The sequence below is a fragment of the Chiroxiphia lanceolata genome, chromosome 6, assembly GCF_009829145.1.
Source record: "Chiroxiphia lanceolata isolate bChiLan1 chromosome 6, bChiLan1.pri, whole genome shotgun sequence".
Lineage (NCBI taxonomy): Eukaryota > Metazoa > Chordata > Aves > Passeriformes > Pipridae > Chiroxiphia > Chiroxiphia lanceolata.
Window position 1 is genome coordinate 50,698,515 of NC_045642.1, and position 17,041 is coordinate 50,715,555.

Below are 17,041 nucleotides of genomic sequence, written 5' to 3' on the forward strand. Positions count from 1 at the left end.
TGAAGTTGTGTCATTGCTTCCATTACTGTGAATGTCTGCCAGTTCCCGTCTTTCCCCCCCCAAGGAACAGCCTAAGCATCTTGTAGCAGCCTAAGGGCGAAGAATCAGAAGGAAAATCAAAAGAATATGAAGGTCAACCCCTTTCTTTGCTATCAAGATACCTTGGCCACATCAGTAAACTGATAATGAGGCATCACCATTTTGTCAGAGATGAACATGGCTGCAAAAGTCATGGTGGAGGAAGGGCCTGTGCAGCCCTTTTTCACTTTGAGAAATGGGATTAGGCTTCATTCAGTTTTTTTCCTATACATCTGTTCTTGAGCACTGCTTTGTGGTTTCTGCTTACACCTCATAATTTGGCTTTTCTGTTTATGATGGGAATGCCTTTTCCTTACGCAGATATGAAGTACCATTACAATCAGCTTGGGTTACTCTTATTGTCCTCTTTATCCTCTGACACATGGAAAACCACTTATTCTCTGCCTAAGAACTAAAACTGCCACTGATACCGTGCAGATGTGTGCTTGCTTTCTGTTAGTAATACAGGCTTGCATCCTTAGAGCAAAACTGTCCCTTGAAACATCAAAACATTATGCCCAAGCCACTGTTCCTTTCTTTTCCCCCAGATTATTCTTTTTTTGTTTGGTCGATTTGGGGTTTTTTTTGGTTTTCTCTGACACCAGAAAGAAACTGCCAGCCTGGATCAGAGCAGGAGACCATTAAGCCCAGTTAAATCCAGTAGTTTGGCTTTGAAGTTACCAATGCCAAAAATATTGAAAGCAGTAGGTGGGATAATCAGTAACTTTTCATGTATGATTAAAGAGTTTAAACTCAAAGGCTTGCTGTTTGAAGCCCTTCCAAAATCACGTTCTGTATTAAACTGATTGCTCTTATCTCTAAAGGAATTCCTGCTTTCTCTGGGTTTCCCAGTATGACTATACATGGTGTGAAAGGGTTCTCTGTTTTGCCATTTTTGGAAATTATAAACAGATTTTAATAGCTTCTACTCATTATAACATTGATGGTTGGTTTTATAACCTTCTTCTGAGTTTTTCCATTTTGATACTTGTCTTTCTGGTTCCCTCTGTTTATACTTTTCTTTTGTGTGCATGTTCTCCTGGAAGCATGATAGTTATAATTGTACAAGACCCAGGCATCTTCTACTTCCCCAGCGTGGTGTCCACAATAGGATGCTAGCATCAGTTGGATTAGTTATGTGGAAGATCAGCTAGTGCTGCTGCTTTAATAGTTGTTCCAGGGACATTCAGATAGTTTAATGCACATCCACTTGATTATCCTGCAGGCTTTTGTGATATTCACCACTCCCTCCAATTGAGGGTATGCAGATTCACAATAAAAATTATGTGTGACTTACAGTTGCAACTTCTTCACACAAATTTGTATTTCTGTTCAACTCTGACAAAGCATGCTCTTTTACTAGTTGCATCATTGCTGGCATTGGCATGGAAAGAGAGGAAGAATTCTTAGGACCAGGAACAGGATGAAAAAACTCCTCTGTTTCCTTTGAGACTTGTCAGTTACTGTCAGGTTTTTTAATTAGAAAGGCTTTTGTTTGTTCTCAGTCTTCCACTCTTGGAAGATGAAATCCAACAGCAGTTGGTCGAAAATAATAGTTTAAAAGCAGTAAGATTCTTTGAAATAATAAAAGCCATTTCAAGGAGGCACTAGACAGATGTAAATTGCAGGAATGGAATCACAGCGTGTTTATCATTAGGGCATCTTGGATGCTACCTATGCAGAAATATGAGAGTGAAAAATTCACTTATCTTCATCCCAGTTATTTACACTGGTTTTTGCAGCTGATTCAGCAGAGGAACTTTCCACAGAGAGGTGCTCCAACCTGCACAGGATGTGTGCTCACTTAAGGGGTAGGTTGGGGCCAATGATCCAGCTGAGCTCAGTTCCTTAGTTAAGGGAAACTCGTTTCTACAGCCAAGAGCAAACTCAGCATTGAAGTCTCTGCTGCAGCATCTTGGAACATCTTGGGTTGTTTCTTCCTAGACACCTGTTGATGAAGGCAGCTCTTCGTGTGGTTCAACAGCAAGGCTTGAACTTCTGGCATCTGAGATACTGCTGATAAGGAGCAACTCTGAATATTGATATCATCTAAAAGGGTGAAGACATAGTATCTAGCCTAGCATGATCTGGGGAAGCAGTGGAGGAAGTAATACACAGGTCCTAGGAATATAATGAATTGGAAGAAAAGCAGAGATTGGTAGAGTTGATATAATGGGATGTTTTTAACAAGATTAAAGTAACAGATGAAATCCTGATGCTTCCAAGTTGGAGTGAAAATTTTCAATTGCCACTGGTAGGGTGAACATTTTGACAACTCTGTCTTGAAAATAAGCAGCTGTTTTTCCAAAGCTTGTCAACCTAAGTCCGTGATTTCAGGGTGAAGCAGGAAACTGAATTAATTAAAATGAGAATTTGAAGTTAACTGCGTAAAACATTTGCATGGACCCTCCCTCTTCAGAATTAGGCCTATTTAATTAAATTAAAGAGACTGCCTTAGGTGGTGTTTAATTTTGTGTGTGGGTTTAATGTGTTCAAACTAATCCACTTGCAGTGAACATGGAACAACTGTCTTGATTGTCACTGTGCACCCGGTCTTTGCATTGTAAACAGTAGGGTGATATTCAGCAGATGGTGTACAGAAGAACTTGGTTCTCTAGATATTAGCAGTAAATCAATAGTTGCCAGGACATTTTCATCTACAGTGCATGCTTTAGATGAGGAGAATATATATATGCGTGTTTTTGTGAGACACAAGAGAATTAGTGTGGGGAGAATACTGGTTATGTTGGGTATCTCCTTAGTACAAAACATTTCTTTAAAAAGAGCTTAAGAATTAAGATGTTGTTGTGATGCTTTTGTGAACCTGTATATTGCTGCTGCCTTCGGCAACTGTGTTAGATTGATTTGTGATTGCAGGTGGAAGATTTTCAGACACAAATATGCACTGCAGCAATCACACTCTGCCAGGGCAAAGAAAATAATAATTTCACTTTAGGTATTCAGACAATACTGTCATGTAAAAATATGCTATCTGAAATTTAACCAAAATGAAACACTGGAAAGTCAGATATTCTGAAGTAGCAACAGGGATTTTACAAAACAACACCTGAGCTGGGGTTTTGTTTTACCTCCCAGCATCCCATTCCTAGAGTGGTGTTGGTGAGGCCAGGGCAAAGATACAGCACAGCTGTTTAAGCTGCTGCTGAGGTTTCTTAGTTTCTGGAAGATTCCTAGTAGAAGATTCAGCTACACTTTCAAACACCTGTGCTGGGCCAGGGTTCCCAATAAGGTAGCAGCAGCTAAGTGTTACACTTCCCTAGCTGACTATGAAGAAATGACTGACACCTGATTCTTAAAGAAATGGAGCAATGTTATTGCTAAGTGATGAATTTTATGTGATGCTACTTAAGAAAGCTATCATTTTTAGAGTATCAGTGACTGATGCCTGATGTGTTGTTTGTTCCTCTTATGAATCATTTTGGTTATAAGATAGGATTTTTCTGCTAAATGCGAAGAGTATCATGTAACTATTCAAGAGCCTTGTTCTCCTTGTGACCCGAAGGCATGTCAGTAGGAGGTATTAAGCGCAGTGGGTGTTCTCATTACCACTTGACATTTTGCTGTTTGGTTTTCTGCCTGTTGCTATTTAATGATATCAATTCTTTCTTTGCCAGTCCCAGAAACCATTTAGCAAGCGATGTACTATTAGTGCTACTTAACAATGTCGACATAGTCACTAGGAAAAGAGTTTAATTTTCAAACAGTGTGCTTCAACATTCCCCCTCACCATCTGCTCCTGTCATATCCCTCACTGTTTCCCAGTTAACCCTTTGCCCTGGCCTCCTTGCCCAGTGCTCTTGGAGAGGGTGGCAGAGGCTCTACACGGCTTTGCCTGAACTATAAATACCCTCTGAGGCTAAAACAGACTGCAGGTCACTGTAATGGCAATGGCACAGGTGAAAGTTTTGGATTATGCAAATTGGTGTATATTTGCTTTGTAGAGGCATGGGCAGAAAAATAGAGCAGTCACGGAGTGCATTGCAGGCTGTCTGAATTTAGCCTGCTGTTAATCACAGGCACTTTGCAACTCTCATTAGTGTTGAGTGTGAAGGTCTCACAGTCTTTAATGTAATATCTCAAATAAGACTGCAGAAGGAAGATACTGTACATTTTGGGAGAACAAAGACATCAAGACTGAGGATGAGATTCATCTCACTGAAGTTAATCTACCAAAATGATAGATTGCAGTTGGTACTAATCATCCATGCTTCTCTCTCTCCCGTGGAGAGATGGCATATCTCCCAAGGATGATTTCATGGCTCTAATCACTGGGTAACCCTGACTGTTAAGTGGCACTAAGAGGCCAGACTGAGAAGGATGCTTGGCTTCAGATGAGCTCAGGTGGAGGCTGGGCAAGTTCATGGTAGCAAAATTCTTTGCAAGTTATTAAATCCATAGCAGTAGTATCTGACTTATGAACCTCCTAAGCGGAAAACAGTTGGAGGCTGTAAGTTCTTAAGGGGAAATATCAGACATGGTTGTCCTGTTGTGCTGTTCTCTTTCCTAAGCATCTATTTATGGCCACTGTTCGAGCTAACACACGAGGGAGATGGACTTTCTGTCTGACACCATATGGCCATTCCTGTGCTCTTATATGAGGCCATTTTAACAGTGAGAATACACATTTTAGTAAGAGATGATTTGTCCAAATGGGAAATTGGCAGTAAGGTTTATTTCCAGATCTTTGGTGAAGTGCTACTGACCTACAAACAAAAAAACTGGAAGTCAGTTTTACAGAAAGAGCCTGTGCCATGTGCTGAATGTCAGTGCTTTTTATCAGGTCACCTCAAGGTGATTTCGGAGATTCACATGAGCTGTTTCACCACGTGTTCCCCTCAGATGGTGCAGACAGCTTGTTTGAGCCTTAGACAGTACAAGGAGATTCATATTCTACATAAATTACAGTGTGCTGTGTAGCTGTTGCTGCCTACACGGGTGCTCCCTGCCTTTGTGACAGCACCAGCTGGACTAACAGGATGGAAGCTTGTCATTTCAAGTTACTCATTGAGAGCACAGAATGTGTGGCCCCAAAAACAGGTGTCACTCACCAGAACAGCGTTCATGACCTCCCACTGTCTTGGGCACATGCGGATATGTGTGTAACTTTGTATTTTGGATGATTGTTCCAGTTGAAAGATTTTGCAGACTTGACCATCCTAAATCCTGATACCCTTAAAATGGTTTGCTAAGGAGGCAAGTACCTCTGAGTGAGCATTTTGCTGCCAGTATAGTAAATGTATGGCCATCATTTGCTGCAAAGATCTTCAGAGTCTCCATAACTGTTAAGTAGCATCATCATTGCATAAATATACTTCTGTTTGAAGTCAGAATTGCCTTTTATGGCAATCTCTACATAAAAAGAAATTTTGATTAAACTGAAATGTTTTCCTTATCAAATCCCAACATAAAAAAGGCTGATAGAATTGGATTCAAAACATCAAGCTGGGCTTTCGAAATGGAAGGTCTTGTTCTCTTTAAAGGACACTGTGTCAAAACTGACAGGACAAAACCTTTGATGCAGGGAGAATGTATCAAACTACTTTTGCAATTTCCTGCTTGAATTCTTGTGAACTGCTTTTGTCTAATCATATTTGATATCAAAGATAATTTTATTTAATGTGGATTAGGTAGTATGACATATCCACTGTTTCATCATTCTCTGTTTAATTTTGAATGTGACATGATATTTTCTAGTACAGATGAAATTTGTTCAGTAGTCAGCTTTGAAAAAGAGCCTGTCTTTTATATCTCTGTAAAATGTTATGCATGGCAAACAAAAAAAATTACTTCATTCTCAAAATTCTCAATTTTTTTACTGTAATCTGTAGATTACAGCCAACACTGGGGAAAGATGGTTTATCATCACATCCTGTCCTGTTCAGTAGCCTCCATAGCATAGCTGCACACAACCAGAAGGAATGTAGTTTGGTACCAAAGGGAGAGGTTACTGGGGCAGTCAAAATGTGATGCAGAAGCTGAAGGACAGGGTTTTAAAAGAGATTGATTTTTCACCCCAGTGAGTATTGGGCATGACAGCTTAGGGCTGAGGATATAGCAGCCTTCTGTGATGTGGCTGAATGAAGGTAAAGCTTGTTCCTCTGTTACTCATAGGCCGTGGTGACTTCAGCAGTAGTGTTGAAGTTATAGTAGAAGAGAACCCTGTTGAGAAAAGTGAAGAATAATACCAAAACCCCAACAGCACTAACAAATAGGGTGTAAAACAGGAGACTGTAATTGTGTCTAAAGGTTGGAAGGTGACAGCAGCAGTGTGGAAACCATTGTGAGGAAGGAAAGGTTGGTTGGTGTTGCAGCGAGGGTGTTTTTTAAGGACAATATTCTCAGACTTTTTTTTCAGCTTTCCCTGAAGCTCTGGACTCCTACCAAATCTGAAAGGAAGGAGGATGTAGGTAGGATGCACTGATATGTAGTTTTTACTCATTGCTCAATATCAAACCACTCATCAGTATGATGGAATTTTTTCCTTCTGGTCAAGCTGGCAGAGAGATTTATACATACAGCTCTGTTTGTTTTTTTTTAATTCAGTAAAGCCATGGCTTTGGCCTACCTACCTACTACAGTCCTCCAGGAGTTTAGTTATGCAGTACAGAAGAGACTTGGGGCTATAGCATACCCACACTGCTTATGCTCTTTCTACAGTACATAACAGTTGCAGTTCCTGTGGTTGCTAAGCAGATCTTTGGCTTTTTACAGGATATTCAGAAGTGTGTGTCCTCACCATTTACAGATATGTGAAGTACATGTTCTACAGCTTTTTCTGAAGCAATGTCCTATACTTACATGAGACTGTAGAGCCTCCACTCAGTGAGCCAGGGGAGACTCTTCCAGCTCTGCGTTCCCAAACATACAAGGGACAAGGATAAAAGAAAAAGCTTTTGTGTGAATCTTTTTTAGTTGTATATGGTCTTAGTTCTGCAGTAGTTATCCTTCCCTTGCCTGAATGAGGGACCCATTCATTTCACAGGATCACAGAGTATGCTGAATTGTAAGGGACCCACAAGGACCATCGAGTCCAACCCTTAACCCTGCAGAGGACCTTCCCCAAGAGTCACACCATGTGCCTGAGGGTATCGTCCAAAGCCTCTGTCAGGCTTGGTGCTGTGACCACTTCCCTGGGGAGCCTGTTCCAGTGCCCAACCACCCTCTGGGTGAAGAACCTTTTTCTAATATCCTTGAATCAGGAAGAATATGTCCTGATCTAGGATAAAGTTGGGAAGACAATTAGAACATGTGTAAGGACAAGGTTAAACAATTTCTTCTTCCTTTAGCTTTTCCATATTGTATTGAATAACAGCTGTCTTACCGAGAACATTTTCTAGTACTGCTGAGAAACCGCTAAGAGCACCAAAAAAATTTTGTCCTTCCCAGTAGAAATCTGGGATGGGATAATTGCTAGAAATCTGTCACTTACTGCTTTACGATAGAGCCTTTCAAAATCCAGTTTGAAGTTTCCCATTGTATAGATTTATAAATCCTGGATTGTTGCAGTGGTGTGTTCTGCAGGTGAAGTTAGTGCACTGAGTACACTCCGCCTGTTTTACAGTAAGAACTTTTTGCATGATCTCTACATAAACCAAGGGTTTGCTTCTGACTAATACATAAAAGGAGAACAAATTCTCTGCATCAGATCCTCGCTGTGCTTGCACAATGTCTTGCAGTGTTATGATACACTGCTGGTAGTCACAATCATATCGTTATAAACTTAGATTCTGGTATGTGAGTACTTTGCATATAGATGTACTTCTTTCAAAAATACATATGATTACTTAGTTGGGAATTGAAGCCTGCATGCTAGCTCTTATATATATTGCATGTAATATATATAGGTTTTCTGCAATAATATTGACTCTGACAGAAATGGGAGAAACACTGTACAGTGCGTGTGTCTGTGGTACTTCTGACAGGTAAGCACCACGTACATGAAATCTCAGTGATTTTGCAGGTTAGCTAACAGTTAGTTTTTTGTTATTACTTTGAGACAGTGCAAAAGCACTTTTTAGCCCACAGTCTGATTTTGCCATATCTTTCTTCACAGCTTCCTGTTATGGGAGGAGCCTTTATGGACTCACCCAACGAGGACTTTAGTACAGAGTACTCCTTGTTTAACTCATCAGCCAACGTCCATGCAGCTTCGTCCATGCAGAATCCACCAGAAGAGACATCCCGTTCTTCAAATGATGCCATATTGTTATGGATTGCAATAATAGCAACAATTGGAAATATTGTGGTTGTGGGAGTGGTGTATGCCTTCACCTTCTAGGATGACTGTCACTATAAACACTGGAAGAGAGGAAAACTTCAACAGTATTTGTCATGTGTATGTATGTATGTATGTATGTGTGTATATATACATGTATATCAATATAAATACATATAGGTAGGGACTTTGTTGATTAGGTGCTGCCACGGTTATGGAAATGCAATGCAAGTTAATCGTGTTAAGTCTTGATGGCAGAAAGTTTGGATGCAAGTTGTATGGAAGTGAGAGCTTTAATTGAAGAGCCAGTATCAGTTTTGTATAGAAATGTAATAAAAGAGAGATCAACTTGGGTGTAGTAAATACAGAGAAGGCGATATTTATTCAGAAAGTGCTTATTTTCTACTGTAGATTTTTCTAGCAGCTCTTCTACTATTTATCAGCTCGCTCTTTGTGCATTTTTTTACTGTGGTATAATGTTGTGTGGAATTGTTCCATGTTATGTTTTCTGGGCATCTTAGTTTTCTAGATGGATTAAATGGTTGGCATTGGCTTGGTTCTGATGAAGTCCAGGTTCATCATGTGTGAGTCTTCAGCATGTGCATATGCTCCTAGGCTGTGTTGAAAATCATAGGTCTTAGAGCTATGGCAGGCAGAGGCAGCTGTCTAGGACTTGCCTTCCAGTACCAGTTACTAGAGCTGATAATTGATGAAATGATGCTGAACCTGTCTGTTTGGGAGAAGGCACAGCTATTGCTGCTCTGCAGACTCTCCCTATTCCAGAGGAGGAAATGATAAACAGAGCAGCAGCACAAGCTCCCATTTCTGTCTAGGGGTACTGAATTGCGGTGGTTTGTATATCTGTCCCTTCCAGGAAACAAAGGCTTAATGCCATGCTTTTCATCTCATTTCAGTGTAATCCAGATTTCTTACAGCAGCTCTGTACTTTCATAAGGTTATTAATGTGTTGAAAGAATGTGGGAAAACTGGGAAGGCTGATGGTTATGAGTAAGATAAAATTGAAAGAAAGATTGGACACTTATGCACTCACAAGGGAATGCATACATCAATCAGGTGCGTCATGGGGTAGAAACAACACAAAAAAGGTTATAAGTGACAGATATACAAGTGCTTATATTTCAGTATTAATATATCTCTGGGTTCTAGTGAGGATTCTGGAAATGATTTTTATATAGCCTGCTGTAGGTAATGACTGATTATTTGGATTTGTTCTATTGAGGGAAAACATTTTCATTGCATTGTTCCTATAGGCAGTTCCTTTTCAAGAGCTGTATCTTTTCAAAACAAACTGTAGCCTTATTTGCTTGAGAAATATAAAATCTTGAGGAAAAGAAACAAGATCAGCTCTATTGAAAATCTCCCTCCTCCCTCTTAAAAATTAAGCATAAATATATAAAATGTCGCTTTGAGAGTAGCAGACAAATTCTTCTTCTATGTCTGCATGTACTCTCTAGGTTTTCTGTCTCATATAGCTACTACCCTGATTCCAGAATGCCTTATCTTCAGGCACAGAGACTATTTTTGACACTAGCCTGCCACTGGGCTTGAGGCTGGACTAAGAGCTGCTGAATGTATAGAGAGGTTTGGATTTTCTTCTTTTCTCTTTAAACCCATTTTCCTGCAGGGCTGGTGGACAGTTACTTGAATCAAAGCAGCATGCCCCAAATCAGTATTTATAACCACTCAGTAGTCACTGTGTAGTTGCAAACAGAGATAGCAGTGGGGAGAAAAGAAACTAAGTTATTTTGAGGCTGAGAAAAACAGTGACAAGCTTCTCTGCATGTTGTTGTTTTCCTCTTTGGAGGCAGGATTTTGTGAAGATGGTTGAGGACAGACAAAACCTGTGCTGGGATAAAGTTTGAGAAGCCCAGTTCTGGAAGATCAGAGGGAAATAAAGCAAATTCTGTCTAACAAAATAGCTTTAGTTTTAAGAATTACAGAAAAATCATGTTTTCCACAGTGCTAAAATAGCTATTGATTCCTTCATAGGCAGAGGACAGTGAAAACCAAGGGAACTGCATAAATGGTGTACTTTGCCTGTTCTTACACCCCTCCTTGCTGAGCAGAAAGAAAACTGTTAAATGAAGCTGGAAAGCTCCAGAGAAGTTCCCAATGCAGAACCAAGCAGGACAAGGTCTAGTGTAGGAACATGTAGGACCCATGGAAATATTGCTTAATGTACTGTCCTGTCCCCAACCATTTTCTAATATTCTGTTGCCTTTGTAATTGTATCAATTACTCATCAACTTCCTTCAGTGTTTTTGTAGGCTCTCTATTTAGGCCTGCAAGCATTGTTTTTGCATAAAGAGCAAAACATTTCCACCATGATTAAAACCAGTTTGACACTATGGTACTTGCCCAGTGGGATTATTCTGCTGCCTAATGAATTTTCCAGTGGAGTGCTTTGTTTAAATTTCCTGGAATATTAATCTTAATGCAATTAGCAATGTTTGCATCTCTTTCCCAGGGCACTGAACTAAACTCTTCAACCATGAAGGAAAGCATCAGTGGGAAGAGCAAAGAACAACCACTCTGCTAATGAAACTGAGTGACACTTTCGTGTTGTTTTTCCCAAAGAAAATGCCCTACTTTCATATGAAATTGATAGTAATAGCAGGAGTGTTAGAAAACAATGAGTTTCACCTCCTGAATCCAGATTATCGTCATACATATTTTCATCATTAGAGACTGAGTTGTCAAGAAGGGCCAGACAGAACTTAAAGTAATTGCCTTGACAGGGTGACATGGCAAGCTGAGTGGAAGCAGCAAGTGCAGGCATTTCCTGCCTCATAGCTAAACTGCACACTAACTGTGCAGCTCCTCTGCTGGGGAAAAAAATAGTTTTAGGATGCAGGTACAAGGATACTGCATGCGAGGGCCTATAGGGAATATTGTTGAAGTGCATTAAAGATCCCTACATCTCAGTGGTCAGACTGGTTCAAGCTCTGATCTACTTCAGTAGTGACAATATGTACACCATGTTTCTGGATGTTATGTTCTGGCTTCACCCACTACAACCACTTCTGTCTTCTGGGAGGTGAGGGAAGGTTTAAATTGAACCATTGAAAAAGATGGCTTATCCATCATTAAGTTTAGAAAAGCCACAGGGGAGTGGAGAAGTGGATGAATGGTGGATGTATGGTCCTGTGAAGTATGTTACCTCTTCATTGTGTAGGTATGTGTTAAACCCTGAACTGTCAACACAGCTTGACTTGGAGCACTGTAGCTTCTCCTGTCCTTGGAGCCAGGCAGGTGGCTAACTGCTGTCACTTGCTGAGGGGTGATGAGGAATCCCAAATGCATTCCCCAGAGCTGTTTTCTGAAGCCCTTCTGTAAAAGAAGAGGGCCCTGTGCTTTACTGAGCCCTTTGTGTATCAGCCTGAGAGAAGGATTCCACTTGTACAAGATCTGTGCTTTAAATAACAATGTCTAGCACGGGTAACAGTTACAAAATCCTTGGTTGGAATTTGTTCTGTAGTAGATGAAGCAAACCACTTTCTATATGCGGTGTTAGGCCTCTTGCTCTGTTGTGGAATTTTATCATACAAACACAAGAAGCAATACTGTATGTGCTCTGCAGAGTTACTAATGAGACATGGGAAGCAGGAAGACAAGCTGGGGTGCCATAATGAGTCTGTTCTAGCCAAGGCCTCTAGGGATCTATGGCAGTATACCAAATAATCAAACTCTCTCTGAAGAACTTTGTTTCTCAAAGCAACCAGCAGCTCAACAGAGCAGCTGTGCAGTCACCACAGCAAAGAGACTAATGGCTGAACAATTTTGCAGGTGGGTGCAATGGCACATTAGACAGGAGAACTGAGTGGGGAAACCCACACAGCTTACTCCTTTTGTATTTTTGTCTGCAGGACTAGGAGTCTGTGCTTGTCCACAGTATTAACATCTTCCTAAAACGAAATGAGGGAGGAGGATGTATTTCTGTGTCAACATGCTTGCAAAACTGAAAAAAAGATTTTGAAACTGATGCAACAGTAGCAGAGAGACTTGTGTGCTACAAATAATGTATTTACCTTTTGAGTGGGCAAGTGAGGACGTAGATATCTGAGAATTAATTACATCCCTGCCCCAAAATCTTCATTTGCAATGGGATTGAGGGCAATCAGCATCCCACCCAACTGCTGAGCAGCCTGTAACAATAAGCTCCAAATCAAGAGTGAATAGAAGCAGCTAGCCATTATAGTCTAATCCTGTACATCCATTTGAAGATAAAGGGGAAAAATATGTCTTTGTGTCTGAGGCCAAATGAAAGCAGGAGCCCTTAGTCTATGGGTTTTTATGTATTTTGTCTATTATTAGAAGCTTTTATTTTGCTATTCTCAAACAATTCCAGTTGTTAATATCCTCTTCACATTTCTCTGCAGGCTGCTGAGAGTTATTAATTTTGTGTAGCACTGTCCATTTATCCGATGTAATTTTGCTGAGTTTCCTGTGGCTAATCACAGAGTAGAATTTGGAAAATTACTTTCTTTAAGGATGATTTACATTTGAGGTAAATAGACCAAAAATCAGAATCCCAGTTCAAAATGCATCTGTGCTTTTGGAGCATTCAGAGCTCTGGAGAATTGGATTTCATCTGGTTAATGTGCAGAAAGGAAAAGGGCAGTCAGGTCCCCGGTGATAATGTCAGACATGAGGGTTCTGACAGGCAGAGATGAGTGGTTCATTATCTGCTGCTCTGTCCCTATGAGCCCCACTGGCTTCCTGGACTGAGCCAGATCTGAGTATAAGTGAGCTAACCGTCAGGTACAGCATGTCCCTCCTCACAGCTTGCTAATCCTCGGGGAAACAAGTGCATTTATTCCACTCACAGAAGAAGAGCCAGAGATCCATATTCTGTTAGGTCTGTTACTGCTACATTGGTCAGTCACCATAAGGTCAAGATAGGGGTGGTTTAATATGTAGTTAGCCCTTTTCCCCTCGTCTAGGAACATCCTAAAGGCATCAAGGCATCCTGAGGCCTTAAAGTATCCTACTGCCCTTAATCTGACACTAACTTTTCATGTTTCCTCATATAGCCCATCTTTGCGTTTTACTTTGTCTTTCCAACTCAAAATAGGGAAAATGAAGTCAGCACTATGCTCTTCTCTGGCCGTGTAGAGGCCTCCTTACAGCTAGGGACTAGCCATGTCCTATTTTAGTTTGTGGTCCTTCAGACACAAGGAAGGAAAGTGTCCGATTGTCCACCCAATCAACTCCAGATGAATATGTGCCTTTGCAGAACAAAGTGCATGGCGGTTTTATCTCATTCTGGGCTGTACCAGAGCATTTACACTGAGATGCATGACCAGACCTACTTTTGCAGTAATCTGTTTTGGGAATTGGAACAACAGCCAGGAACTGGAAAAGAAAACCCTGGTAACACAAATACGTTACATGTCTAATCATCTCAAGGACATGCCTCTGAAGACAGGTTTGCCTGTGTGACAGAGGCAAACTTGAGCTGTTGGTACCAAGGCAAATGCCCTTTCATACGAGCACAAATGGTCTCCTTCTCTTTGAGATGTCTTGGGACGTTGTGCCACCCATCCTATCTTTCCTATGTAGGTTACTAGTGAAGATATTTTTCAACTGTAGAAAATACTCAAAAAGCTTCCTGTGTTGGTAGAATACATATAAGAATTACCTCCCAAAGATCTGCTTAGCCTGCCTACAAAAGCAAAAACAGCCCAGGTTTCTTAAGCATGGAACATTAATGAGTCAAGTATCATCTGTAGAGTAATGTCACCTCATTTGAATCATCAGCTTTGTGCCAGTAGATCTTACTATTGCCCAAATTTGAAAAGGCTGAGAACAGAAACAAGTTACAGAATTACAGACCATCTCACTACCCAGTCCTTTAGGCCTCATTCCTCCCCAAATTACCCTGATGTGAACGGGCATCCATCTCTTTAAACCCGTTGTCACCATCATATTGCCTCCATTTTATTTCTCCACTTGTCTTCTCTGTGTTCTTTTCTTTCCCTGGTATCAGAGCATGTTATGATTTGGAAGCCAGCAATGTTCTGCAGCCCTTTTTAACCATCTCCTTGACTGACCTTCACTGAGAGTAACGTTAGTGATATGTAAGGATGTTGCACAGTAAGTGCAAAGTACAATGACACAAGGTCTCTCCATGTAGGAAAATCTTAGTCATTATCTGCCTTAGCAAACTGCAAAGTGTTTCCCCCAAGCAGAATAGTAAGTTGTGACCATGAAGCTTTGTAACTGTATTGTCAGTATCCATACAATGCAAAATTACCTTTCAGAAATGCAGATTTTATAAATATACTGCACTGTTCTGCAGTCAGCATTTACCAAGCTTTTCTCAACCTAAAATCCTTTTTTATTTTTAGCAGATCAAAATCAGTGGTAATACATGTGGGGTAAGGTGAGGGGAGTGGGGTTTGGGCATTACAGAGAATAGGAAAGCTCCATGTGATTTATTGTAGGGTCAAGGCCATTAAATGCCAACTTAGTAAAGAAAAACAGCCACATTGTGCTAAGCCATTTCCATTCTTGTCACACCTGCACTTCTCAGATGCAGGGCCAAGCTGCTACAGCCGTATTGAGCATTTCTAAATCTCATTGTGACCAAGAGGAAATACTTCTTTTGACAAAACTGAGGGAGCTGTGCAGCCTCCTTCCCAGGTCCCCTGCTTGTGCTGGTATTGTTTGGGGAGCTGCCTGAGCTGCAGCCATTATGGTGATGTTGAATTTCTTGAGTTCTGTCCCACTAATGAGCAAATAAGACTGAACTATTTACAGATCTAGGCCTAAAACTCCTCTCAAGTTACTGCCTTCATAAGAATGATCGACATTCCTGAGCCTGCACGCTGCTCTACCCAAAGGGACCTTTGCCTCCACCTGGAGTCAACTGGATTAATAACACTTCTACACTTCTGACATCTGCTTCAGGGGATCAGTGTGCAGGACTAGCTGTGGGTTGCTGGAATTTTGTTTTAGATATGTCTAAAGATGTCTGTAATTTCCTAATCAAAAGCAAGCAAGAAAGCAGAATGCTGTATTTTTTTAAGTGAGAAGGTAATAAAAATGAGTCTAAATATTTTGATAGATATACTGGAAGGGTATATAATGTAGCAAACAGTTGCACTATTTTTTCTACTGTCTGAACACCTAATCTTAGAAATATTTGTTCTTTCTCTAACTAAGTCCTCTTCCAGTTCTGAAGTTGGGAAGTTTGGAAGGAGTGGAGTACAAAGTCTCAGTGAAATGTTGAGCTAATGTAAATAAATCCAGTAGCTAGTTTTGTGGGGTAGCCCATAATGTTTGGTTTTCAGTTATCTCAAATACTGCCTAATTGTTTGGGGATTTATCCCCAAAAATGTGCTAAATAGTGACACTTCTGGGATCAACTGTGCTTCACACAAGATCACAGTCATATGGAAACTACATCCTTCAGTTCACATAAAGCAGATTTACAGGAGCCCTGTAGTATGCACTGTTATTTTTTCTTAATAATCCCTGAGAATTTAATTCTCTTGTGCTTTCTCTCTGCTACCCTGTTTTGTACACTATCAGGTTTGTGGGGCTTCTTTGTATTGTTTTTGTAATATATGGGTTGGTTTATAGAAAAACCTTTACTGTTGTAATCATTGTTCTTGGATTGTGGAGCTCTATCTGTAAAGAGAAAAACAGCTTTAAAAATGCCCTATGTTTTCTCCGAGTTTACTGTAATTAGCAGGTTTAGTTAACAGAAATGTATTCTTTTAAGCTCCTGTTACATTCTTTTCCAGTTATTGACTGTTTTCACTATGTCTGTACTTAGTATTGGTTCATTTCCTTTACTATGGTGAAAATGAAAAGTTTTGTTAATATCAGATGGAAATTGTGGTTTTGGATAAAGTTCTTCAAATTGATAGTGGTGTGTGATTTTTCATTTTATTCTGTTTACTTGAGAGTAGTTAGAAGTCTGGAATTGCAGTTATTTAATTATTACCTCCAGTGATACACTGACACTAATTTGTTACTGTTTACAAATCTGCATGATTTGGCAGCCTTGGGAAACCATCTCTATTGCATATATGGCATGAAAAGTACACTGTGGCTATTTCTACAGGAATGGATTCACCAGCTCTCAAAGTCAAAGAAGTGCCTCAGCAATCTTGGAGCCAAAAAAAGAGGTCTCATCTTCTTCAAACATAAACTCAGAAGAGTTTATACCACAAACCCTTGTGTCATTGCTCTCTCCCAGTTCTCTCCTCAGTTGATCATGGCCATCCTGTCTCACAGAGCTGCTGGGGTGGCTTTGTGTCTGTGGCCTCAAACTACTGTCCTAGGACTACCATTCCAAGGGCTTCTGGGGAATCAAGGGGAGCGTCAGAGCTTGCTAGAGGATATTCAGCCAGCTTCATAAAGGCAAAAAGTGGCAAGAGGAAGAAAGGAAAGCATTTGGCTTTCATGCAGTATAGCATATATATTATCATTTGCCTTACCTTATGATTCTCCAAAACAGATTCAGTGAGGCAAGATGAGTTCAGATCTGCTGAAGGATTGGCAAAAGGATATGCTAAGTGACCTCTTTAAATTAAAAAATTGACTTACCTTTGAATGAAGCAAACTAAGAACATCAGGAAGATGCATAGGCCAATCATGATAGCAAGTCTGACAAAAATGCTTTTAAAAAAATGAAAATAAAAGGCATGTCTTATTCTAGTCCTAGTCTTTCTCAGTCTAATAGTATAACATATT

The 17,041-nt window shown here is 40.3% G+C and overlaps 1 protein-coding gene across 2 annotated transcripts in view; it reads left to right on the top strand.

The window, feature by feature from the left end:
* C6H14orf132 (chromosome 6 C14orf132 homolog) overlaps positions 1–17,041 on the top strand; it is a 55,908-nt gene that overhangs the window by 25,340 nt on the left and 13,527 nt on the right. The window contains exon 2 of one of the 2 annotated variants that reach the window (XR_004357747.1): positions 8,153–8,434. Coding sequence is in view for 1 of the 2 variants with exons in the window: in XM_032691778.1 (XP_032547669.1) it covers positions 8,153–8,377 (225 nt within the window). In the remaining variant the exon portion in view is untranslated. Of the gene's footprint in view, positions 1–8,152; positions 16,210–17,041 lie in introns of those variants that run through there. The other variant, XM_032691778.1, reaches the window with a different exon arrangement.